The sequence below is a fragment of the Puma concolor genome, chromosome B2, assembly GCF_028749965.1.
Source record: "Puma concolor isolate L17-30 chromosome B2, mPumCon1.1.hap2, whole genome shotgun sequence".
Lineage (NCBI taxonomy): Eukaryota > Metazoa > Chordata > Mammalia > Carnivora > Felidae > Puma > Puma concolor.
The window spans coordinates 139539528-139566411 of NC_141671.1; the positions used below are offsets into that span (position 1 = coordinate 139539528).

The window sequence follows — 26884 nt, forward strand, 5'->3', positions numbered from 1 at the left end:
TGGAGAAGAAGAAATGGAGCCTCTCAGCCCAAAAGCAGCCAGAGAGGAAGAAACTTGGTAATTTAGCTGAGGAAATGACGAGAAGGAAATTGTTTCGTGTCTCAGGAACCATGTGGAGTTCTGAGATAAGAAAAACAGTTGCTAATTTGAGTATAAAAGCAGGAAACATGATACACTTGTTTCCTTTTATGCAAACCCAAGTATATGAGGGGTTGTGTGAAAATTATTTTTCTCTTGCTGAACCACAAAGACATAGAATCAAAGTGCTTCTTTCGAACAAACTGGCTTTTCTTTCTTTTTTTTTTCTGTCTCTTCTATTTCTTGTGGATATTATGGCTAATAACACAACAAGTTTAGGGAGTCCATGGCCAGAAAACTTTTGGGGTAAGATACTTTCTTTAACTGTTTTTAATTTAAAATTAGGATGCAGAAAAGGTCCTGCATAATTTATTGAGTGAAAATCTCTGAGTTAGTTTGTTTACCATAAACTGGTTACTTAAGTTTTCATAAGTTTATTATAATAAATATATTCACATAATGTGTTTAAGGTGGGTTTTGGAGACACTCAAGAAGAATCTAGGCAACAAGTATAGATTTTGGCGTTACAAAATATAATTAGAAAATAATGAGAATAAAAATGTGAAAAAAGAAAAGATGGAAATAATTGCTGTTTAGAATACGATAATGTGGATTTTGTTGGAAAATTAAGTTTTATTTGTCTTAAGGTTATAAAGTATATGTTTTATTTAATGAAATCAAGACTTGCTGAAGAGGTTATTTTTTCATTGTCAATGTCATACTCTTTATTTTCCAAAGGAAATCAAAACAACAAAATCTATACTTAAGGACTGTGATGTCATAGATAAAATAAGGAATCTTATTGTGAAATTAAAGGAAGAAAAAACTATAATAAAAAAAGTTCACTTGAAATAACATTACATATAACATTAAAAGGAAGCCTATCACAGAGGAAAAAAGAAACAATACAAAAGTACTTTTTGGCTGAGTTCAGACACAGCTACTAGTTAAATATCAGTAATGGAGTAGAGTTGAGGTCAAAATTACCAGCTGTTCAAGGCTAAAGAAGGAAAATGCTAAGGAACATGGACTAAGATGTAAATTGACGAGTATTCTTGGATTCAGGGCGATTTTAAAAATAAGGGGGACTATTTCAGTTAAATTCAGAAGAAAAATTTAAAGGAATCAATGGAGTTTATGAAGAGATCAATAGCCTTATTTTTGTCTAGAACAGATTTTTAATTCCCTCAGAGAACTATTTCATACTTTCTTTTGTGATTTGTGGGGATGCTTTGGGAGCTATCAGTGAAACGGAGCAGCAATATTGACTGTCCCTAACAACCTCACCTAGCACCTAGCTGTCCGCCATCACAAAAATGTGCACGAAGGGAAATAATTCTTTTTTTCTTTTTCTTTTTTACTATCAACCCTTTATGTTTGCTTCAGGCCCGGAAAGGAGGGATATTAGTGAACACCCTAACATAATCATTAAAAAATAAGAAGAGAGTAAATTATGTTTGCATACTGTTAAGAATGGCTTTGGTAATAAGTAATTCTTGGAAAACCCAACAGCCAATAAGCCTTAAAACTGTGGGAGTCTTAATTATATTTATTTGTTACAATACTGCTTGCTGTCTTCATTTATAAGAAAAGTGAATGCATTAAACACACACTGAAAAATAGCTAGAATTTGTTTACACCAAATTCATCATTACAAAATTAACTATACAAATTATTCAAAAGTAAAGTAGCTCTTACTACAAAAATTAATCTGTGAAAGCCAGATCTATTCTTTTTTTTCAGACCATTTGAAGTTAAGTTTCAGGTTTACTTAAGTGAAAGGAATCACTAGCCACTGACTAAAACATGGGTAATAATCATAAAATAAACCTGAATTAATAAGACAATGCTTAATTGAAGTCTATTTACCAATCCTAAAAACACTGATTTTTTTGTGTGTTATTTGTGCTTGAGAAGGAATTTGAACTTACTATTTCAAAGATAGTTCCTAAGGGTTTTTTTTTTTTGTCTTAGTAGGTGAATGCAATGGAAAATAGATGGAAATAATGAAAACCAGGAAGGGGAGTGTTACATTGATAAGCATTAACAAAACCAATGCAACCATGTTGAGCAGATATACTGTTTGATGATTTGGGGGAAATATATGAAAGATGACATTATTTCTTCTGGGGTAAAAAATACTAAGTGTAAAATGTAAAAATCTAAACATAAATATAGTAAATGTAGAAATTTCCTAAAATATAAATGTAGACCTTTTAAATTTTATTTCTTTTTATATCTAAATTGGTATCTATTTTGATCACTGACTCTGCAAAAATATCATTTTGAAAATCTTATCAAGTACATTACCATGCATTTTCTATTGTGTCCAATTTCGAATTTAGAGAATAAAGATGGAATTGCTGAGAAAAGGAAAACTTGCGCATTGAAATATATAAATTTCTTGAACTTAACGCACTTAAGATGTATGGAAAGTTGTTTTCCAAATATCAGTTTTTGGGGGGTTACTTTAATGAATGCTGAAAAATAAGATAATGATACCAGGTTGTTACTAATAATAATAGCTTGCATTTTCATAGTAATCACCCACTAGGACTTATTAATGTTGTACAAGCATTACAGTCATTAGTGCAAGAGGAAGCAAAAAAAGTGGTTTGAGGCCAACAACACAGCTGAAGGCCACCTGTATTTCTCTCTTTTGCTTTCTTTAATGCATTTTTCTTCTCTGGGAACATTCCCCACCAAAGCAGCAGGAACCAGAACCTGTAAAATTTGCGGCATCCTGCCTTCATGAAACAGTAGACACGTATCCTTAAACTTGGGATTCTCTCTCTCCCTCTCTCTCTGCCCCTCTCCCACTTGCTCTCTCTGTCTCTCTCTCAAAATAAATAAGTAAACATATACAATTTTTTTTAATGGCAAAATGGTCCCAAAATCTTTCTTAGAGGGAAAAAAAAAAATGATGCTTTATCCGTTCCTGTAAGTCGGAGAAGATTCACAGAAGGAGATAATCCTAGGAAGGACATGTTAATCATCATTTTCCCCACATTAACTTATTAACTCACTCATTCATTCACCTATCAGTTTATTAGTTTACTTGGAAGCATTGACTGGCCACCCATTATGTATTAGTCAATGTGTTAGGTGTTAGTGATATAAGCAAGGCGTAGTTGGACAATTTCAGGGAAGTTCAGGAGAAATGCTACCAGCATATATGCAGAAGCAAAAGCACACAAACCACATCTGTAGAGGTGAATGTCTTGAGGCAGATATTTTTAAAGTTTTGTGTACTTTCAGTGCAAAAATTTGACCTGATTTAACATAATATGTTCAATCTTGTGACTTTAGATCTTCCTGTTTTCCTCTTTCTTAGGACATTTCCCTAAGGTTGGAAAGGGCCTAAGGTGGGGGTATTATTGACTATTAGGGGTATTGGAAGGAGAGGGCCTTTGATTCTTGATCTCATGTTCTGGTCTCTGCTTATATCTACCAATAACTATTTCTCATCTGGTTTTAGGGCATTGCCCTTTCCTCCCTTGCTTCCACTGCTGAGGGCTCTTACTGTAGAATCTGGCTCATGTGGTCTATGCAAATTTTGTTAATGGCATGGTTTCTCCTTTTTTTTTTTTTGTCCCCTTTAGTCTACTACTACTTCTTTTATTCAGGGACTTTTCCATCTGTCTCAGTGGTATAGAACAGTATTGAATGCTCTCCCATAATCCGAGGGTTGTGAAAGTCTCTTGAGGTTAAGCTGTTTATCAAGTGCCCTAAGCCCAGATGTACCAATGCCTACCATCCCCACTTCTACTCTGCCTGTCAGGCACCCAGGGTTTCTCAGAGGGAAAACCCCATTTGGACCGCATTTGGACCCCAGGAAGCTGAGAATGGATACCAGTTTCTCTGGGATTCCCTAAATCAATCTATAACTCATCATGAGCAGAGATGGAGTGGTGATCCCTTCTAGTCCCTTACTAGTCACATACTAGGTCAGGAGGGTGGGGGCTACATGGAAGGTTTAATGGCCTGGTAAGAAAAGGAAGAGAGATTGCTCTCTCTCCCACTCTCTGTGAGCATGCACTGAGAAAAGGTCAAGTGAGGTCACAGCGAGAAATAGGTCACCTGCAAGCTATGAAGCTTTCACCAGACCCTGATCATGCTGACACCTTGATCTTGGACTTTCTAGCTCAAAGAACTAAGAGAAATAAAGGCCTGTTGTTTAAGCCATACAGGCTATAGTATTTTGTATGGCAACCCACATTGACAAGGACATGACTCGTAGACTATGGTTCATTTTTCCCAATACCGTTCTTAGAGTAAAAAGATATGTTTTTGAGCCCTTTAGACTCTTAGCATTTTGAAATTCCAGCAAACAAACAGAACACTCTTATCTCTCTCAAAATATCTAGTGATTGCTGTAAAGCAACTGTTTTTCAAGGTTTTTACCTATTTCGTTTTCATCCGTTCTACATATTTGATAATCCAGTTAGAAATTCCAAGGATCAACTTTTTCTTTTTCTATGCATGCTTGCTAACCGTACGAATCCTCTCCAAAGTAATTGAAGAGATGAAGGGTTGTGAACTGATTTATTGGGTAGTCAAGTGTCAAGGGGAGAAACCTTGGTTAATAGCTGAAAATTCTATTTCCTGTAGAAAAATGTCTACATTTAATACATTAAATTAAATGTTACAGGTCTACTCTCTGTAGATAGGAGCAGGATGTTCTCAGAGAAACTGGAGACAGAGAAAGTTTATTGAACACAAACCCCAATGATGTCCTCTATATTCCCTCCTCCTAAAAAGCAAGCCAATGTTATTGTATTTCAAATGCGTCTTTAATTTGTATTTGTAAAACAAATTAAACACGTGTCCATCATTGGACACGTGTGCATCATTGCACATTAATGGCCTACCAATTATTTCCCTTATCTCAGTTATCCAGAAAGCTTGAAAAACAAGTGTTTACAAATTGTTGTCTTTAAAGCAGCTGCATCTGAATTATATAAATAAATTTGAAAATGCATCTCTCACTGGGTTCCATGATCAGAGATTATGATTCAGTAAGCATGAGCCTAGAAGGCTGCACCGTTTAATAGGTCCCTGACCTTAGAACTCCTGTATCTACATTCAAGAGAGAAATTTGCCTATAATAGTCTTTTCTTGCAATAGTCTTGTCGGGCTTTGGTACTAGTGTTAGGCTGGTCTCATAAAACAAATTAGGAAGCGTTTTCTTCTATGAGTTATGGAAGTTTGTGTTTTCTAAAACTTTTCCCACTTAAATTAAATTTCCATGTATATTGCCTTAAAGTTGTTTGGGATACTCTCTCATATGTTTTTCCAACATTTTATTATAAAAATGTTCAAATATAGAGAAACATCAAAGGATGCTTACAGTGAATACCCATACACATACCCCTTAGGTTCTATCATTTACATTTTTTCTAAATTATTTTTTTAATGTTTTTTTCATTTTTTGAGAGAGAGAGAGAGAGAGAGACAGAGCATGAGTCGGGGAGGGGCAGAGAGAGGGAGACACAGAATCTGAAACAGGCTCCAGGCTCTGAGCTGTCAGCACAGAGACCGACGCAGGGCTCGAACTCACAAAGGGTGATATCATGACCTGGCTGAAGTCAGATGCTCAACCAACTGAGCCACCCTAGTGCCCCTATCATTTAGGTTCTTACAATAGTTATTTTATTCACCTACCTACTCACTTGTATTTCTTTCTTTTCTTTTTTTTTTAATGTTTATTATTTTTGAGAGACAGAGAGAGACAGAGCATGAGCGGGGGAGGGGCAGAGAGAGAGGGAGACATAGAATCCGAAGCAGTCTCCAGGCTCTGAGCTGCCAGCACAGAGCCCGATGCGGGGCTTGAACTCACAGACTGCAAGATCATGACCTGAGCTGAAGTCGACCCCTTACCCAGCTGAGCCACCCAGGTGCCCCTATTCACTTACATTTCAAAGTAGACTGAAGATGTCAGTATACTTCTTCCTAATTACTTCAGCATGTATATCATTAATCAGAATTCAATATTTTTTCTGTTTTTTTCCTTTTAAAGTCAAATTTACCTACAATGGAATGTGTAAAATAAATAATAATGAAGTGCACAGATTGTAACTGAACATTTGCTGAATTTTTACAAACATGTACACACCTGAATCACTCTGTCTTCAATCATAGATATTAAATATTATCACAAACCTAAAAAGTTCCCTAATTCCACATCCCAGTCAGTTCCTGTCTGCAACATCCCCAGAAGAAACCATTATTTTGATTTTTTTTCTAGAACAGATTAGCTTTGCCTATTCTAGAACTTCTGATAAATGAAATAATAAAGGATTTACTCTTTTGGCTATAAGAATAGAGCTGTAACAGATATTCTTGTAAGAGTCTTTTGTTGATACATGTTTTCATTATTCTTGGTAACTTCCTAGAAATGGAAGAGCTGGTCATAGCTTTAGTGTAGGTTTGATTTTATAGAAAATTGTCAGGCCTTTATCCAAAGTGGTTATGCAATTTACTTTTTGCAAAAATATGTGAGGGTTCCACTTGCTTCAGATCTTTTCCAATAGCTCTTTTTTTTATTTTCAACCCTTTATCTTGTAGCCTTTCTGGTCAGTATTTAGTTTTATCTTATTATGGTTTTAGTTTGTATCTTCCTGATGCCTGATGATGATGAGCAGAGGTTGGCAAAGTATGGCTTACTGGCTAAATATGATGCATGACTTGTTTTTATAAATAAAGTTTTATTGGGACAATTGTGTGTTTATGATGTTTTGTGTTACAATAATAGAGTTGAGTAGTTTCAATAACGTATGACCTGAAAAGCCCAAAATATTTGCTCCCTGGGCCTTTAAAGACAAAAATTTGCTGATTGTGACATTGAACATCTTCTCTTGTGCTTATGGGAATTTGAATATATATTTTGAAGAAGCATCTGTTCATTTCTTTGGCACATTTTTATTCTTTCTCCTTCTCCTTCTCCTTCTTCTCCTTCTCCTTCTCCTTCTCCTTCTCCTTCTCCTTCTCCTTCTTCTGTCTTTTTATTATTGATTATAAAAGTCCTTTATATATTCTGGTGTCAGTCAGTTGTCAGATATATATTTGCAAAGTTTTTTTTTTTAAGTTTATTTACTTATTTTAGAGAGAGAGGGAGGTGGGGCAGAGAAAGAGGGAGAGAGAGAAAATCCGAAGCAGACAGAGCCCTATGTGGGGCTTGAAAGATGAAGCTGAAATCAAGAATCCAAAGCTTGGGGCACCTGGGTGGCTCAGTCGGTTAAGTGTCCGACTTAGGCTCGGGTCATGATCTCACAGCTCGTGAGTTCAAGCCCAGCGTCAGGCTCTGCACTGACAGCTCAGAGCCTGGAGCCTGCTTCAGATTGTGTCTCCCTCTCTTTCTGCCCCTCCCCTACTCATGCTCTGTCTCTCTCTGCCCCTCAAAATACAGAAATGTAAAAAAAAAAAAAAAAAAAAAAGAATCCGAAGCTTAACCAACACACCATCCAGGCAATGTTTATTACCTGTAATGTGGCTTGTAAATGTTTACTACCTGTCTGTGGCTTGCTTATTTATTTTCTAAAGTGTCTTTTGCTGAGCAGATTTAAAAACTTTTAAGTCTAATTTGTATATCTAGGTATCACCTATCTACTGTGTTTATGCTTATTTTAAAGAAATTAAAAGAAAATAGTCTTTTATATTTATACTGATACTATTTCTGATGTTCTTTATTTCTTCCTGAAGCTCTAAGTCTTTTAGCTGATATCATTCCCCCTCAATCTAAGGGTTTCCTTTAGCAAAGCTTTTATTTTTTTTATTTTTATTCTTTTCATTTGAGATTCTTTTTTTTTTTCAATATATGATGTTTATTGTCAAATTAGTTTCCATACAACCCCCAGTGCTCATCCCAACAGGTGCCCCCCTCAATGTCCATCACCCACTTTCCCCTCCCCCCCACCCCCTCTCAACCCTCAGTTTGTTCTCAGTTTTTAAGAGTCTCTTATGCTTTGGCTCTCTTCCACTCTAACCTCTTTTTTTTTTTCCCCTTCCCCTCCCCCATGGTCTTCTGTTAAGTTTCTCAGGATCCACATAAGAGTGAAACCATATGGTATCTGTCTTTCTCTGTATGACTTATTTCACTTAGCATAACACTCTCCAGTTCCATCCATGTTAGCAAAGCTTTTAATGTAGTTCTGCTAGTCATGAGTTTTTCTCTAAACCTGGAAGATTATTTATTTCTCCATTATTCTTAACAGATAATTTTCAGGATATAGAAAATCTAGTTTGATTGATTTTTTTGTTGCTTTGAAATATGATGGTATCCTATTGGGGATTAGTAGTTGTTCAAATAATTGTTTTTCTGAATGTAATTATGTCATTTTAATTTTTAATTTGGCTGCTGCCAGTTTATCTTTGATCTCCAGCTGTTTGATTATGATGTGCCTGTGTACAGTTCTTTACATATTTCCTGCTTGATATTTCAAGACTCTTGAATCTGTAAACTCATTTCTTTCATTAAGTTTGAAATTTTTCAGTCTTATTTCTTCAATTAGTTTTTAGCTCCATTATATTAAATATTTGTAAATTGTTCCATAATTCCCTGAGGCTCTGTTCCTCCCCACCAATTATTCTTTTTTCTCTTTTTCAAAATGGATAATTTCTATTAACCTATTTCTTTTTTTTTATAATTTTTTTTTACATTTATTTATTTTTGAGAGACAGAGAGAGACAGTGTGAACAGGGGAGGGGCAGAGAGAGAGGGAGACATAGAATCTGAAGCAGGCTCCAGGCTCCGAGCTGTCAGCACAGAGCCCATGCAGGGCTCGAACCCATGAACCGTGAGATCATGACCTGAGCCGAAGTCGACCACTTAACCAACTGAGCCAGCCACCCAGGTGCCCCGTCTATTAACCTATTTCTAAGTTTATTGAATCTTTTCATTGTCATCTTAAGTGTAATGTTAGACTCATTGAGTGACTTTTTTTTTTTTTTTTTTAGTTTTGATGTTCTTTTTAGTTCCATTTGGTTCTTTCTTAGAATTTGTATTTTCTGTTGATATTTCTCACTTTTCACTCTTTTTTTAAAAAAAAGGGTTTTTTAATGTTTATTTTTGAGAGAGAGAGAGAAAGGCAGAGTGGGCAGAGGAGGGGCAGAGATAGAGGGAGACACAGAATCCGAAGCAGGCTCCAGGCTCTGAGTTGTCAGCACAGAGCCCCATGGGGGGCTCAAACTCATGGGCAGTGAGATCATGACCTGAGCCGAAATTAGCAGCTTAACTGTCTGGGCCACTCACGCACTCCTCCGACTTTTCATTCTTTATGAACACTGTCCTTTACATCATTGAACATAAATATACAAGTTGCTTTAAAATTTTTGTGTGCTAATTCCAACATCTGGGCATTTTAGGCTATGTCGTTTGTTTATTATTATTTATTTTTATTTTTTAATTTACATCCAAGTTAGTTAGCATACAGTGCAATAATGATTTCAGGAGTAGAATCCAGTAATTCATCCCCTACGTATAACATCCAGTGCTCATCCCAACAAGTGTCTTCCTTAATACCCCTTTTTCCCATTTAGCCATCCCTTCACCCCCGACCCCTCCAGCAGCCCTCAGTTCGTTGTCTATATTTAAGAGTCTCTTATGTTTTGTCTCCCTCCCTGTTTTTATATTATTTTTGCTTCCCTTCCTTTATGTTCATCTGTATTGTACCTTAAAGTCCTCACATGAGTGAAGTCATATGATATTTGTCTTTTTCTTTTTTTTATATTGTAGTATTTATTTATTTATTTTTAATATGAAATTTATTGTCAAATTGGTTTCCATACAACACCCAGTGCTCATCCCAACAGGTGCCCTCCTCAGTACCCATCACCCACCCTCCCCTCCCTCCCACCCCCATCAACCCTCAGTTTGTTCTCAGTTTTTAAGAGTCTCTTATGGTTTGGCTCCCTCCCTCTCTCACTTTTTTTTTCCCCTTCCCCTCCCCCATGGTCTTCTGTTAAGTTTCTCAGGATCCACATAAGAGTGAAACCATATGGTATCTGTCTTTCTCTGTATGACTTATTTCACTTAGCATAACACTCTCCAGTTCCATCCATGTTGCTACAAAAGGCTATATTTCATTCTTTCTCATTGCCACGTAGTATTCCATTGTGTATATAAACCACAATTTCTTTATCCATTCATCAGTTGATGGACATTTAGGCTCTTTCCATAATTTGGCTATTATTGAGAGTGCTGCTATGAACATTGGGGTACAAGTGCCCCTATGCATCAGTACTCCTGTATCCCTTGGATAAATTCCTAGCAGTGCTATTGCTGGGTCATAGGGTAGCTCTATTTTTAATTTTCTGAGGAACCTCCACACTTTTTTCCAGAGTGGCTGCACCAGTTTGCATTCCCAACAGTGCAAGAGGGTTCCCATTTCTCCACATCCTCTCCAGCATCTATAGTCTCCTGATTTGTTCATTTTAGCCACTCTGACTTTTTCTAATTTTGCTTAGCATAATACCCTCTAGTTCCATCCATGTAGTTGCAAATGGCAAAATTTCATTCTTTTTGATTGCCTAGTAATACTCCATTGTATATATATACCACATCTTTATCCGTTCATCCATCGATGGACATTTGGGCTCTTTCCATACTTTGGCTATTGTTGATAGTGCTGCTATAAACATGGGGGTGCATTTGTCCCTTCGAAACAGCACATCTGAATCCCATGGATAAATGCCTAGTAGTGCAATTGCTGGGTCATAGGGTAGCTCTAGTTTTAGTTTTTGAGGAACCTCCATACTGTTTTCCAGAGTGGCTGCACCAGCTTGCATTCCCACCAACAATGCAAAAGAGATCCTCTTTCTCCGCATCCTCACCAACATCTGTCGTTGCCTGAGTTGTTAATGTTAGCCATTCTAACAGGTGTGAGGTGGTATCTCATGGTGGTTTTGATTTGTATTTCCCTGATGATGAGTGATATTGAGCATTTTTTCATGTGTCGATTGGCCATCTGGGTGTCTTCTTTGGAGAAGTGTCTATTCATGTCTTTTGCCCATTTCTTCACTGGATTATTTGTTTTCTGGGTGTTGAGTTTGAGAAGTTCTTTATAGATTTTGGATACTAACCCTTTATCTAATATGTCATTTGCAAACATTTTCTCCCATTCCATCAGCTGTCTTTTAGTTTTGTTGATTGTTTCCTTTGCTGTGCAGAAGTTTTTATTTTAATGAGGTCCCAATAATTCAATTTTGCTTTTGTTTCCCTTGTTTCCTGAGACATGTTGAGTAAGAAGTTGCTGCAGTCAAGTTCAAAGAGGTTTTTGCCTACTTTCTCCTCAAGGATTTTGATGGTTTCCAGTCTTATGTTTAGGTCTTTCATCCATTTTGAGTTTATTTTTGTGGATGGTGTAAGAAAGTGGTCCAGGTTCATTTTTCTGCATGCTGTTCTCCAGTTTTCCCAGCACCACTTGCTGAAGAGACTGTCTTTACTCCATTGGATATTCTTTCCTGTTTGTCAAAGATTAGTTGGCCATACGTTTGTGGGTCCATTTCTGGGTGCTGTATTCCGTTCCATTGATCTGAGTGTCTGTTCTTGCGCCAGTACCATACTGTCTTGATGATTACAGCTTTGTAATATAGTTTGAAGTCCAGGATTGTGATGCCTCCAAGCTATGCCTTTGTTGACTACCTTTTCTCCTGAGAATGGGTCACATTTTCCTGTTTCTTCATATGGCAAGTAATTTTATATTGTATCTTTAACATTTAGAATGGGCTTTTGGATTCGTCTATATTACCCTGAAGACTACTTTTTTTCTCATTTGTTTTCATGGGAAAATAACATAGTAGGAACTCAAACCACAAAAACCTATAAAGCCTGTCCTTTAACAAGCAGTTCAGGTCTCAGTTTGGTTCAGTTAATTTCTGATTCAATCAAATCAGATACTTAACTGACTAAGCCATATAGGCACCCCAGCCTTTCTACTTTTTAAATTTATGCCTCCAAAGGTACACATTTTCTTCTAAGCACAGCTTTAAGTGCATATCGTGTGTTTTGATATTTCATATTTTTAATATAACTATTAAAATATTTTCTAATTTTCATCAGATATTTTTATTCAATTATTTTTATAAGTCCCATTCTTTCTTGAAATGGTTCAACTTGTTATGTATTTTCTTTAATATATGAACTCATGGTTATTTTAATAATTGTGTTTGATAACTGTAATATCTTGATAATTTATGGTTATTTTTCTATGATATAGTCATTCTCTTGGTTTTTGTTCATTTGGTCTTGTCTCTTGGAATGCTTTGTAATTTGTTATTTATGCTTAGTAATGGCTGAAGCATTGTAGAAACAATTTTAGACTCTAAGTAAGTTTATCTTTTTCTAGAAAGGATTAATTTTTCTTCTGGAATTAGTTGGGGTTAGATCTATTTATTTTATTTTATTTTATTTTATTTTATTTTATTTTATTTTATTATTAAGATGAAATTTTAAATAGGGTAATCAGGGTAAGTCTATAAAGAAGGTGACGTATGAATGAAAACCTGAAGTTAGCCACGGAGATACCTGGGGAAAGAATTTCAGAAATAGGTTACAACCAGCGCAAGGTTCTGAGTCAGGAGCATATCCAGTATGTTGAAGGAACAGCAAAGAGGGTAGTGTGGATGGAGCTAAGACAGAGGAAGGGTAAAAATGAGCAAAGATAATTGAGAACAGGTCAACTTGGAACTTTAAGAAATTTTTAGGAGTTTTCTTTTGCTCTGGGAGAAGTGGAGGGTTTAGAACAGAATAGTGTGATTTGACTTCTATTTTCAAAGGTTCACTTTGGCTACTGCATTGGAATAGAGGGTTGTTAGGGAATGGTGGGAATGATAGGGTCAGAGGTGGTGGTCATGTTGGACTAGGGAGGCAACAGAGTAGATAGAAGTTGAATTCTGCATATATTGTGGGAACAAAACATATAGGATTTTCTGGAAGATAAGCTACACATAGAAAATACCAACACTTTGTTTATTTTATTATGATTAATCAAGTTTTCTGTGCCCTATTATTCTCTCAAAATATTTTTGTCAAATTCTTCTTATTGCATGAACCATCCTCCTGTATACTCTAAGGTACCAAGAACAGAAGAGCTTTATTTGGCATTAGCTGGGCTTCTGATTCTTAAAATTGCAAAAGGTATTGTGAATTGATCAATGTTCCATTCTGTTGACACTGATAAAATCACTTTTCAGATTTGGAACAATTCAACTCAAAGCCACTAGATGGTGACCTCTACTAAATTTTAATACTAATGGACAGACTTTGAAGCATTGATGTACTGAAAACCAGATTCAATATTAGAATCTTAGAATTGAAAGATACTATACTGGCCATTATTTATAGGTCAGCAAGTACCAAATGACTTGAGTAAGTCATACAACCATTAGTAGAAATAGTTATTATTCACTGAAGACTTATATACCAGCCCCTTGCTAGTTATATAGATATACATTACAAAATTAGGATAAGGATATCTAATTTATATTTTTACCTTACTGAGGTTAGAATGTGTACCTTTTACCTTCAAAGGGAGATCTTAAGATTATTGATAAATAAGAAGGTAAATTGTCCTTCAAAAAGGAGTATCTGTGCCAATATGTGTGTATTTTGGGGGTATATTGTTTTAATAGTACATTTAAAAAAAAAGGCTTCCAGAATTTGTTATCAAAAATCTGCCAGAATGGAATTACATATATGAAAATTTAAAGCTACATGGCCAAGAGATGCTGTTTTCATCATATGTTTTCTGTATTCCAGTTTGGTTCAGAAAAATCATTAACTACAGTTGAATTAAAAAAAAAATCCCTATGGAAGACCATTCTGGAACAGGCTATACTAAAATTATGGCTTGAACAGATAAAGGGGATTAAGAGTACATTGATCTTGATGAGGACTGAGAAATGTTTGGAATTGTTGAATCATTATTTTGTACACCTGAAACTAATAGAACATTGTATGTTAATTAAACTTGAATAAAAAATTTAAAAATATGACTTGACATTTCTTTCTTATTGCTTTTCTGGATTTTTACACTGTTTATGCAGTTTGGATGTAAGGGAGCTTAAGAAGATAGATAAGGGGAGCCTGGGTGGCTCAGTCAGTTGTGTCCGACTTCAGCTCAGGTCATGACCTTGTGGTTTGTGAGTTTGAGCCCCACATTGGGCTCTGTGCTGACAGCTCAGAGCCTGAAGCCTGTTTCGGATTCTCCATCTCCCTCTCTCTCTGCCCCTCCCTTGCTTGTTCTCACTCTCTTTCTCTCAAAAATAAATAAACACTAAAAAATTAAAAAAAAAAAAAGAAGATAGATAAGCTTTTTACCATATAGTTCAGCAAGTCTTAGACATTCTTACGTCATTATTATAGTTCATAGTTATTAAAAAATTCTGCAAGTATGGTAGCAGCATAGGAATTAGTACGATTGGGGCCCCTGGGTGGCTCAGTCGGTTAAGCTTTCGGCTCAGGTCATGATCTCGTGGTTTGTGAGTTTGAGCCCCGGGTGGGGCTCTGTGCTGACAGCTCAGAGCCTGGAGCCTGCTTTGGATTCTGTGTCTCCCTCTCTCTCTCTCTGCCCCTCCCCTGCTTACGCTCTGTCTCTCTCTGTCTCTCAATAATAAATACACGTTAAAAAAAATACTAAGAATTAGTACAGTAATTTCTAATATGAATATTTGACTGACTTCATGGGTTAGGAAGCCATTTTCATGGTATGTGCACTCAAATGAACAACAAAAATCAAGCAAATCCATATAAAAGCAGCATGATTTTTTCTGTCATTTTTATAACTTCTGCTCCATCTTATCTTAATTTATATTCATTCAAAATGTAACTGGTTTATTACTAATGTATATATATTATTCTCATGATTCTCATGTACATTTAAAATTTATCATTTAAACTTTTCAGATATCTCTATAACCCTATACAGTCTTCTATTTATAATAGTAATAAGATATTTTGAGTTATTATTACCTATACTGCCTGCCATTTCCCTAAATTTCAGGCATAGATGGTACATCTACAGTGTTAAATATGATATTTAATATTATAACATCATAAATATTATAATATAGAAATATTATAAAGCCATAAAAAAGAATCATTTAAAACAGATTTATTGTCAAATTGCACTCCTAGAAATATTGTTCTAGTTTTAGTGCCACAAAAAATGCTTTTATTCACAAACTGAAATTTTTCATTTAAGAAAATTTTGATGAATGAATATATTCTATAACACTGGTCTGCTAGAGTTTGGACATTACCCTTGTTTTCTTATATCACAATAGTATATTTTGGAAATTAGTCATCTGGCACATAAATATATTTCTTACTCTGCATATTTTGGTTGCCTTTGCTAATTTTCTCCATCAATTTCAGAGACAAGACATTATTTTCCCTTGATTGTACATTTGAAAAGTATCTAACTTTTTTCTTGAAATTAAACCTTATGCTATTTTTTCTCTTTTTTAAATGTTTTTAGTTATTTTTGAGAGAGAGAGACAGAGATAGAGACAGAGGGAGACACAGAATCTGAAGCAGGCTCCAGACTCAGAGCTGTCATCACAGAGCCCGATGCGGGGCTCAAACTCATGAACCATGAGATCATGACCTGAGCCGAAGTCTGATGCTTACCCAGCTGAGCCACTTAGGCGCCCCAAACCTTATGCTGTTTTTCAATAAAGATAAACCACTGAGAACATTTTATTTGTCAGAAGAGACAGCAATAGAGAGGCTCAAAGGATACAAACACTGAGACCATCTATAGGAACTCCTATAACCCTTAAAGGCCTTTATTGGGTAACTGAATCTATTTTCTCTTTAAAGATTCTAGTTTTATCCCCATTTAGTTGAAGTGAAGTGAATATATCTCTTTAATATCATCTATTATATCTGCTTATAGCCTGAGATATTTAGAATCCTCGATCAGACCATAGTGGTAACATTGGTTTACAGAAAAACAGGGGCATATACTCTGCAAACTTGAATATTTGTCTTCTCATTTTATTCCATTTATGAGTGAAAGCAATAGTCCCTGACCAATGCTAGCTGTCAGTATTCAATCATCAAAACAAATCAAGTGTTAGTTCTACCACATAAAACTTAGACTCTGTTTCAGTATCATTAAAATGAGGATTCTGAACCAAGGCATTTTTAAGAGTTAGTTTTAGCTGAAACCCCTTATCTATAATTCTATATCTGAAGTTAATATTTCTTTTTTTAATTAAAAAAATTTTTTTAATGTTTTACTTAGTTTTGAGAGAGAGAGAGAGAGAGAGAGAGACAGACAGAGTACAAGCAGGGGAGGGGCAGAGAGAGAGGGAGACATAGAATCTCAGGCAGGCTCCAGGCTCTGAGCTGTCAGCACAGAGCCCGATGTGGGGCTTGAACTCGTGAACCACAAGATCATGACCTGAGCTGAAATTGGACCCTTAACCGACTGAGCCACCCAGGTGCCCCTGAAGTTGTTAATATTTCAAATTCTCCAGTAGAGGCTGTTGATTCAGGAGAATGTTATCTATAGAATGCATAATATTGCCTTAACACAATTTCCCCAAGTATTTCTGTTTGTAACAGGCTACCAAATCTGGTATTAAATTGGTACATTTTTTATGCATTTTAAGTTCTTCACTTACATTTTAGATTAATATTTTCTTACAACACACCTAAGAAATAAAGTATTCCCCTTATGGGTTTGCTTGAGAATTAAGCGGTATGATACATGCAAAACAGTGCCTGAGACCTATAAATTAAGTTATTAAATAGAAACATACTATAGTGTTTAACAAAATCATGAAATAAAAATAAGGCCTGTTTCCGACTCTGTGTCTCCCTCTCTCTCTGCCCGTCCCCCATTCATGCTCTGTCTCTCTCTGTCCCAAAAGTAAATAAACGTTGAAAAAAAAAAATTAAAAAAAAAAATAAGATTGCATGTTTTATAAATTATATTCCTCCAAATATCGAAATTACCTAAAGTATTTTTAAAATTTTTTTTTAATGTTTATTTATTTTTGAGACAGAGAGAGACAAAGCATGAGCAGGGGAGGGTCAGAGAGAGAGGGAGACACAGAATCTGAAGCAGGCTCCAGGCTCTGAGCGGTCAGCACAGAGCCCGACGCGCGGCTCGAACTCACAGACCGTGAGATCATGACCTGAGCTGAAGTCGGATGCTTAACCGACTGAGCCACCCAGGCTCCCCAAGTTTTTTTTAATGTTGATTTATTTTGACAGAGAGAGAGAGAGAGAGAGAGAGAGAGTATGAGCAGGGGAGGGGCAGAGAGAGAGGGGGAGAAGAGAGAGAATCTTAAGTAAGTTCCATGCTCAGTGCAGAGCCTGACCTCACAACCATGGAATCAAGACCTGAGTCGAAATCAAGAGTCAGATGATCAACCAACTGAGCCACCCAGGTGCCCCAAAATTACCTAAAGGTTTAATGAAAACTTTCTGGGGTGGAATAATAGAACTTCAAGGAGCTAATAGTTTGCCTACTAGATCTCTACCTAATGCTTTATTTTCCTATTCAAAAGTACAACATCTAGATGAACCTTGGTATATCTTTCTTCATTGTTCTAAATAGGAAGATAGCATTTCTGAGTAATTTTGTCCAGATTCTTTGGTTAATGTGTTTCTCATCGTAATTAACTCATGGATTCTCCAGGGTATAAACTATTCTATAAAGAAACTCTTCTAGGGATGACTGATCACTTAATAACATTTAATAATGAATTATTCAAATTATATGTAATACATCTCACAAAAAAAAAGATTGACAAAAATTCACTGAAATAGGTAAAATTAGGTTTGTTTTGTTTTTTTTTTTAAGCCAAAGTACCAAAGTTAGTAAACTGCCTGGACTCAGAGACCTACTTATTTGAGAAGAAGGCAAAAGACTTAGTTCTATCGAGTATTTGAGTAGCTCATGATTTTTCTTTATTTTCTAGAGCAATTTTTCAGTGAGGGGTGCCTGGGTCACTCAGTCAGTTGAGTGTCAGACTCTTTGATTTCTGCTCAAGTCATGATCCCGGGGTTGTGAGACTGAGCCCCGTGTCAGGCTCTGCACAGTGTAGAAATTCTCTCTCTCCCTCTGCCCTTCTCCCCGACTCGTGCTTGCTCTCTCTCTCTAAAATTAAACAAACAAACAAACAAAAAAGCCAAAAAAAAAAAACCCCAAAACCCAACAACAACAGCAAAAAACACATTTTCAGTGAGGTACAGAATTTATGCAGCCAAAACTTAAAGGAAATTTAGTGTTAATGATTATGAAACAATAAAAATTTGAGCAAATCTGTTGTCTCGTAAACTTTCATAAAATAGTAAAGGCATATAAATCTCACGAAGTAAGAAGATACTGAAATTTTTCTAAAACATTATGATTTAATCCAATTATTAAATCACTGCTAGAAAATAACATCATAATCGAGATCTTAGGAGCAAGAACCTCTAAACCTCAGTTTATAGCCCCACTCCCCCCATGTCTTATTTCTAGTGTCTTAGATGGTGTAATCCTTTGGAATAATTTTTAGGTTCTTTTGACTTTGGGTCTCTTGTGACTAAGTGTTTTCTTTCCTATTCTTATGGTTACTTCCCACATTAAGTCATTATTATTATCGGGTATCTGGATCATGGCAGGAATGTTCAGACCTGTTTCAACTATCTTCCCTTCTCTGGGCCTTGGTCTGTCTCATTTATCATGGTTAGCTCTGTATTCTATCCTTCCTATTAGGTCACTTTGTTCAAGGCTCTCTCTGCCCACAGTAGAGAGATTGAACTTTTTAGAGATGCCCTCATAATCCTCCACCATCTGACCTCAATCTGCTCTGGGCAAAGTGGCCAACGCTCCCTTATTGCAGGCTTAGAGGACATTTTCTTATCTTCATTGAAGTCTTATAGGATGTAAACTCCACCAGGGCTAACATTTTGTTTTCTTCACTCTTGCCTATAAATTTAGCCCTGCTTGGTATCTAGTGGGTGTTTTATATGTTAAAGAAATGAATAGATAAATGTTTCTGGGGCAAGTAGCTGGTAATCACTTCCACCTAAAATTGTTACTTAGAATCAATCAGTGCTAGTATATTTTTTGTCTGATCAGACCTCCCAAATTAGTCCTTCTTTGTTTCTTTGTTTACTTCTGCCACCTGTTAAGTTGTGATTTTCCTGGAAATCTATTCTCAACTCACTTCTAAACACTCTTGCTTTTAGTGTAAGTGCTTTCCATGATGGCTACAAGTCTCTTGTGCTATAAAGATTCCTAATTCTGCTCCTTTTTAAGCTCCATATTTATTTAACTCTGATTCCAAATGAGTATCTCAGGGGCACTCAAGTTCAGCATCTTCCACAATCTTACATTTCTTCTTGGTTTGGATGAATGATGCTAATATCTACCCTTGCCTGCCCATGCCAGAATCCCGGGAGTCCTTGTAGATTCCTCCTTTCCTCAGTGTAGTAACGTATGGTGTTTTTACTGGTTGACTTTTAGAGGACAGAGGTGGGGAGGAATTATGTGTCCTTTGTTTTTTATTTCATTTTTTGTCTTGAAGGACTCTAAAATTTTCCCCTCACTCTTCCCTCTTTTCTTTTTCATTGTGTGGTTTCCAAAAAGCACCTCTTTTTCTCTGTCATTTCTCTTTTTAACACCTTTACTGAGATAATTCACATACCATAGGACTCACCCATTAAAGGGTACAATAAATGGTTTTGTTATAGTCACAGACTTGTGTGACCATTGCCACCATCTAATATGAGAACACTCTAGCCTTCAAAAAGAAACCCATGGCCATTAGTATTCCCTCCCGTTCCCTCCCACCCCACCCACCAGCCCTAGGCAATCACTTATCTGCTTGTTCTCCCCATAGTTTCCCTACCCCTCTTCTGGACACTTCCTGTAAATAGAATCTTACAAGATGAGATCTTTTGCACACTTTATCTTCTTCTTCCTAAGGGAAGGATTACTTTCCAAGGCTGCCTTTTCACATTCTTTTTTTTTCTTTTTTTTTTTTTTAACATTTATTTATTATTGAGAGACAGAGGGACAGTGAGCATGAGCAGGGAAGGGGCAGAGAGAGGGGGAGACACAGAATGCAAAGCAGGCTCCAGGCTCTGAGCTGTCAGCACAGAGCCTAATGCGGGGCTCGAACTCACAAACTGCGAGATCATGACCTGAGCTGAAGTCGGACCCTCAACTGACAGAGCCACCCAGCACCCCTGCCTTTTCACATTCTTGCATGCACTTGTAAATCCCTTTACTGTAGCCGGGTGTGCTTATGGAACAGAATACCTTTTCATTATTTTTACAATTTTTCTGGAACCGTCCTTTCTCTCCATGAAGACTTGAGATAGAAGCATGGGAGAGAAGGTATTGATATCTGTTTTATCAGTTTACTTTCTTGGCAATTGAAGTTTGGATGTTCTTCATCTTCTAATTATGCTGAAGGCATGGGTTTTGTATCGTTTTATTTGTTTTAAATTTTTTTTTTAAATTTTTTTTTCAACGTTTATTTATTTTTGGGACAGAGAGAGACAGAGCATGAACGGGGGAGGGGCAGAGAGAGAGAGGGAGACACAGAATCGGAAACAGGCTCCAGGTCTGAGCCATCAGCCCAGAGCCTGATGCGGGGCTCGAACTCACGGACCGCGAGATCGTGACCTGGCTGAAGTCGGATGCTCAACCGACTGCGCCACCCAGGCGCCCCTGTATCGTTTTATTTGTGCATCTTGTTCTCTATTGTTTTTTTTGGAAGAAATTCTGGGACATTCTGATTTACACAGCTATCATTGCCTTCGCAACCCAGAATTCCTATAACTTCTTTTTTAGGTTCCCAATATTTGGGGGCACTGATAGTTACAAGTGAATTTTGAATTTTACTATATAACCAATGAGTCTGATTTTAGTTTCTGACTGTATTTATTATTTATTTGCTGTTTCCAGATAAAGCCTAATTTTCTAAAATCTCTGTCGCAAGAGATTGAATTTTAAGGCTATGAGTCAATATTATTTTTAGGAGACATTTTGGGAGAACAATACTTGGTCTAGCAGAGCTGTTCTAAATCGTCTTATAATTTAGAGTCCTCTTCCTATTACAAAGAATTTATTGTTTAGATTTGATTTAAGCGACTGTTTTGGAGGATTTTGATCTAAGCATTTGTGAAGGTAATTGTGAAAGTAGAACAAAACATACATAGTCTTGCCACAGGAGATAAATGTGAACATAAGGTAGAAGGACACTAATTGCTTCTATATCTTAAGATTAAGGAACAATGAGTAGTCTTATGTATTTATCAGCAGTGGTTTGTTTTGCTATTTCTGCATTATATATTTTCTATATATTATCATAGATTGCAACAATAACCTGAAAAGAACCTTGATAACCATAAAATCTAACTTCTTCATTTAAAACATAATAAAATGAGGGGTGCCTGGGTGGCTCAGTCGGTTAAGCGTCTGACTTCGGCTCAGGTCATGATCTCACGGTTCATGAGTTCGAGCCCCACACTGGGCTCTGTGCTGACAGCTTAGAGCCTAGAGCTTGCTTCAGATTCTGTGCCTCCCTCTCGCTCTGGCCCTTTCCCGCTCACGCTCTGTCTCTCAAAAATAAAAAAATAAATGTCAAAAAATAAACAATAAATAAAACATAATAAAATGAGTCCAAACAAATTTCCTAAAAATCATAAAAATCATACAATATGTTAAAGATAAAGCTGAGTTGGGAATCTTGAATCAGTTAACTTTTGCTGTATAATAATCTACCCCAAAACATAGTGTGGTAGGGTCCCCTCCCTAAAGAGAAAAGAGAGAGAGAGAGAGAGAGAGAGAGAGAGAGGGAGAGAGAGAGAAAAGGAGAAACCCAGAACAAAACAACCCACAAAACTTCAAGATAACCTGGCTATGCACCTATGTGACGACATCCCTCATGACCTCGTAAACTGAGACCACTTAATCAGACAACATGTTTGTGTGTGTTACCATATATGGGAGACAAAGAAATAGAAAATGCACTAAAAAAAACTATGCCACGTGACGTTCAGTGCTCAGTTCTTTCGGGTACGAACCCAAATGAGTGGTGCCCACAGGAATAAAGTTGCTTTCTGGAAATTAAAAGGCCTCGTTGTCACGACTCTCTGTGCGAGAATCCTGCTACAACAGCAGCTTAAAAATATCATCTATTCAGCTCACAATTCTGTGGGTTAGTAGTTTGGACGGGGATCAGTCAGCTAGATAGATTTTCTGCTGGTCTCCTCTCATGTGTCATACTCAGTTGTTAGGCTAACACCTGAATGATCTAGGAAGACCCCATTCATGTGTTTGGAGGTAGCCGTGTCTTGGCCGGAGCAATGGGGTAACTGGCCCAATGTGTCTCTCATCATCCGGTAGGCAAACCTGGGTTTGTTGGGCGCTGGCAATTACAGGGCTTCTGACAACAGCTGGGGTGGAAGCTGAAAGGCCTCTTGGAGTTTAGGCTGCATTTTGCACAACTTGATCTCCATCGCATCCCATTGGTAAAAGCAGGCTGTGAAGCCAGCCCAGCTTCAAGGGCAGGGAAGTAGATTCTACCTCTCAAAGGGAGGAACTTCAAAGCATTTGCAGCCTCTCTGTTTGTTTGTTTTGTTTTTTCACTATCTCAAAACCTCATTGAGCTAATTTCCAGTCCCTGGCCCTCTCAGTACAGAATCCCTAGATAAGCAATGAGATAAGATACCTCTTTACTTCACAGTAACTAATTTTTGTTCGTGAAACAGTAACTAATGTTTGTTGATGAAACCAAAAAGTGATACTTGAAATGGATCTTGAAGAACAGGTTTTTCAGACAGAAATATAAAAGTTGTGTCCAGATATAAGGAAAAATACGTGGAAAAGCACAGAGCTTGAGAGAAAAAGACAGGCTCTGGGATAGTGAGAAAATCAGCATGACTTGTGGGTTAGATCATGGGGAAATGTGGTGGGGTCTTCCAAGGCTGGTGATAGACGTGAGAAGTCTTCTGATGTGCAGAATGTCTTTACATTCAAAGTAGGGGCTCTGCTCCCCAGTTTTCTTCAAAAAGGGGTTTTTAGTTCACAAGAAAAAGCATTAAGATAGAATTTCCATTTGGGGAAAACCAACTCCCCTACCCCCTGAACAGGAAATCTGAACAAATACAAGTTCTGTGAATGGAAGGATACTGGTGTATAACAGAGATTCTATGGATCCAGGGGACAAAACTGTCATTATCACGGTGAGAGCATGACAGCAGCATGGACTGGAAATGATGGTCCAAGAAAGAGCACAGTAGTCTGCATGGGTCATGTCATCAATGAGTCAGAGATACAGGTTACAATCCAGGAGTTCAGGAAATAGAACATAAATCAGTCAGCCCACCAGATGGCTCTAGCTTAGCGCTTCCTGTTACAAAATGACCACAGGAAGTGAGACGTCATGAAGCCTGCAGGTGGGAGACATCGCTGGGGTTGATGAAAGCAGAGGCAGGAAAAGGCAAAGTCAATTTGACTACAAAATCCTTTATCAATTTCTGGAACATTATTACTGCCGCAGCGCAAGAGGAAATAATCTTAGGACTATATTTGCAACCTTATAAACATTTATGAACTGAAGAATCACCTTTAAAAAAACAAAAAGGCTATTCTCATTTATTACAGGTGATAAAATAGCATCAGCAAGGTGTAATGCTACAGCTAAAAATGTTGTTTTAGATCCTTTTGCTTTAAAAAATAGAAGCATATCAGCTGATATTCATATACGGACCTAGCGCAGTCTTTTATTTCCCTAATTCAAAATCGCTTTCAATTAATCATGTACTCCATAGTTACTGTTGGTGCTCTGTCCTGTGGTTTTAGTTGAACACCCATTTGCAAATGAAATTACCTATTTGATTTTGTTTGTTTGTTTCAGAGGATGTTATCACGTCCTTCTCAGTGTCCATTACAATTGTGCTCGTAATTGGAGGGTTTATTTGGGCTCTGTGTGTCTGTTTGTCTCGAAGAAGAGCCAGTGCCCCCATCTCGCAGTGGAGTTCAAGCCGGCGGTCTAGGTCTTACAACCATGGCCTCAACAGAACTGGATTTTACCGCCACAGTGGCTGCGAACGGCGAAGCAACCTCAGCCTGGCCAGCCTCACTTTCCAGCGACAAGCTTCCCTGGAGCAGGCAAATTCCTTTCCAAGAAAATCAAGCTTCAGGGCTTCAACTTTCCATCCCTTCCTGCAAAGTCCACCACTTCCGGTGGAAACTGACAGTCAGCTGGTGACTCTCCCTTCCTCCAGCTCGGTTCACACCATCAGCACTTCGCACAGTCTGAGCCGCCCGGATTTCCACTGGTCCAACAACAGTCTTCGAGTGGGCTTTTCCACACCGCCCCCACCTGCCTATGACTCAATTATAAAAGCATTCCCAGATTCCTGAGGAGGGTGCTTTTGTTTTTCATTTGTTTCTTCCCTTTCTTGGCTTTTCCCGAAAGAAAATTACAGACAGGCTAAACGGAATTTTGAGGGCATGGCCCAAACAGCTGATGGGTTTCCAAGTTGAATTATGTTCATGCACTATATATAATTCAATGCAGAAAATGTAAAACACATTTTCTTTGAATACACTTTTTCCTTTTGTCTCACAGAATAGTAATGTTTTCCAAAAAGGTATATATTTATGTTTTTTTTTTTTTTTAACTCAACCTGAAGGTTATTAAAGACAGTGGTTCTTATCTGAGACTCGGCTGTGATACAGTATATAAATATTTTAGACTAAAATTAAAACTTTAGATATTTGTGGTTTACAATCCTCATTCACTGTCCAATGTGACTATAAAGGGGGAAAAAATCACTATGTCACTTTACAATAAATCTATCCTAAAGAATTTTAATTTTACCTTCCTCGGAATGACATGAATCATTTTATAGTCTTGGATTTTCAATGGATTATATGAGCACAAAAGTGACAGAACAGAGATTTTAAAGTTCCTTGATGGCACTCATTTATGACAAGTGTGGGAACCAAGCAAAGGAAGAGAAACTCTGTGGGCGTCATAGGACACTTCAATTTGGACAGTTATTTTCCCCCCACCCCAGCCTCTTTTGGTGCCTTCCCCAAGAATAGTTATCTACATCATTGAGGCGAAATCCTTGGGTTTACTAAGGTCATCTAACTCTCCTTCACTGTTATAGTTATGTTGTTAGACAAGCAATACCAGCAAACCCAATTCTCTGACCTAAAAAACAAACTTTAATAACACCAAGCTTACATTTTTCCTTGGATATATTTTATTTCTTAGATATAAAGTTAGCCATTGGGGAAAGCACTTTATCTAGGGACCATCTCTTGTGACTTCACAGACAAATGGGGGTTGGTAGGGAGGAAGTCTATCATTGCGACAACCATGAAGATTGCTCCTTCCTGGATCGACTCATCAGATATCATCCCTTGTTTGCTTTTCTACGAATTTCAACCTCACATTCTATGAAGAGTCTTTGTACAATGATTAAACCATGCCATATGGTCTTTGGCGCAGACACTTATTTAAGGAGTCCACTTCCACAGAGGGCCACCCTCTTAAAACAAGGTACATTCCCAAATATGGGCACCAGAGAGCTTCAGTGACCAGATGCTTACGGCTGTCCCTCTTCATGTAAGGACACAAGTTCACTGGAGTATTATTCAAAAGGCCTATAGTTCATTTCTGATATAGTGACTATTTAGCTTATGTTGCTGTTTGTTTGTTTCTCTGAACACTGGGATTTTTCATGAAGAAAATGTACTATTATTTTAGCTTCCGCAGTGCAGTGCTCACAGCTAATAGTGTCTGAGTATGTTTCAAGAACATAATAATTTTTACATAGTAAGAGATTCTGTACGGCATTCTGTTTTTTATTTTTATTTAGCATTTATTTTCCATTGTTCCTCAAGGACAATTATTCTTAATGATGTCTATAGATTGATGCTGTCTAATGTAATATGCCAACAAGAAAGAAAGAAAGAAAGAAAGAAAGAAAGAAAGAAAGAAAGAAAGAGAAAGGCAAGGAAAGGAGGGAGGCAAAAAAGCAGTTAGGAAGAAAGGAAGAGAGGAGGAAGAAAGGTATTAAGAAAAAATTCTCACAGGATAACCAATTTGTTATAAGTTGGTTTTTAACAAATCTGGCAATTGTCATGTAGCCAGTTAAGATTTCAGGAGAGCATTAACTTAGTAACAAAGCTATCGTTTACTTCCAGGTCATCCTTAATGTTTCATATGAGAAGTAAACAAAGTGTATGGCTTTTATCTAGAATTTATACTGGGATAAAAATCGCTTTATAGCTTTCAAATTAGGAAAATGGGAGCAGAAATCCCGCGGTGAATTTAACCATCTGGCAGAATTGTTGCCTTCCTTTTCCTCAATTATGAAACAATCAAAATGAGTATCTTATAAATATTGTGCAATTTATGAAATGTGAAATTGAAGCAAAAACTAGAGGCTTTTTAAGTTGTATCTGTTTAATTTGGAATGTTTAGTTGATTATGCAATAAAATTAAACTGATGTCAATTTCGGTTCACAGTTTGTTTATTGAGTGACCTGTGACTATCTCACATTTACTTTGGTATTTTAATTCAGTCTAGGCCATTCTTTATCTATTCTTGAGAAACAAACTTTATTTTATATAGAAATGGGTAACAAAAAAAGGTTACATCATAAAAAATGGAACAAGGTGCTTTAATTAATAATGCAGATGTAAAATGAGTACTTTTTATTTTTTATTTTATTTATTTATTTATTTATTTTTTTAAATTTTTTTTTTAACGTTTATTTATTTTTGGGACAGAGAGAGACAGAGCATGAATGGGGGAGGGGGCAGAGAG

The 26884-nt window shown here is 36.9% G+C and overlaps 1 protein-coding gene across 2 annotated transcripts; it reads left to right on the top strand.

The window, feature by feature from the left end:
• Positions 1 to 264: 264 nt before the first annotated feature.
• MYCT1 (MYC target 1) lies at positions 265 to 26570 on the top strand. 2 transcript variants are annotated; one of them, XR_015251662.1, is made up of 3 exons: positions 265 to 384; positions 15555 to 15871; positions 23953 to 24084. XR_015251662.1 is itself a non-coding variant. In XM_025925885.2 (2 exons), the coding sequence occupies exons 1-2, from the start codon at positions 333 to 335 to the stop codon at positions 24459 to 24461; spliced, it is 561 nt and encodes a 186-aa protein (XP_025781670.2). In that variant the 5' UTR covers positions 318 to 332; the 3' UTR covers positions 24462 to 26570. The 2 variants fall into 2 exon arrangements, 1 of the variants encoding a protein (XP_025781670.2); XM_025925885.2 differs by lacking the exon at positions 15555 to 15871 and having other exon boundaries at positions 318 to 384; positions 23953 to 26570.
• The last annotated feature ends 314 nt before the right edge of the window (positions 26571 to 26884 follow it).

Bases quoted from the DNA above. Each gene is read 5' to 3' on its own strand.
- MYCT1 (XM_025925885.2), top strand. From the start codon at position 333: ATGGCTAATAACACAACAAGTTTAGGGAGTCCATGGCCAGAAAACTTT. The intron at 385-23,952 runs GTAAGATACTTT...TGTTTGTTTCAG, and splicing joins ATGGCCAGAAAACTTTTGGG to AGGATGTTATCACGTCCTTC.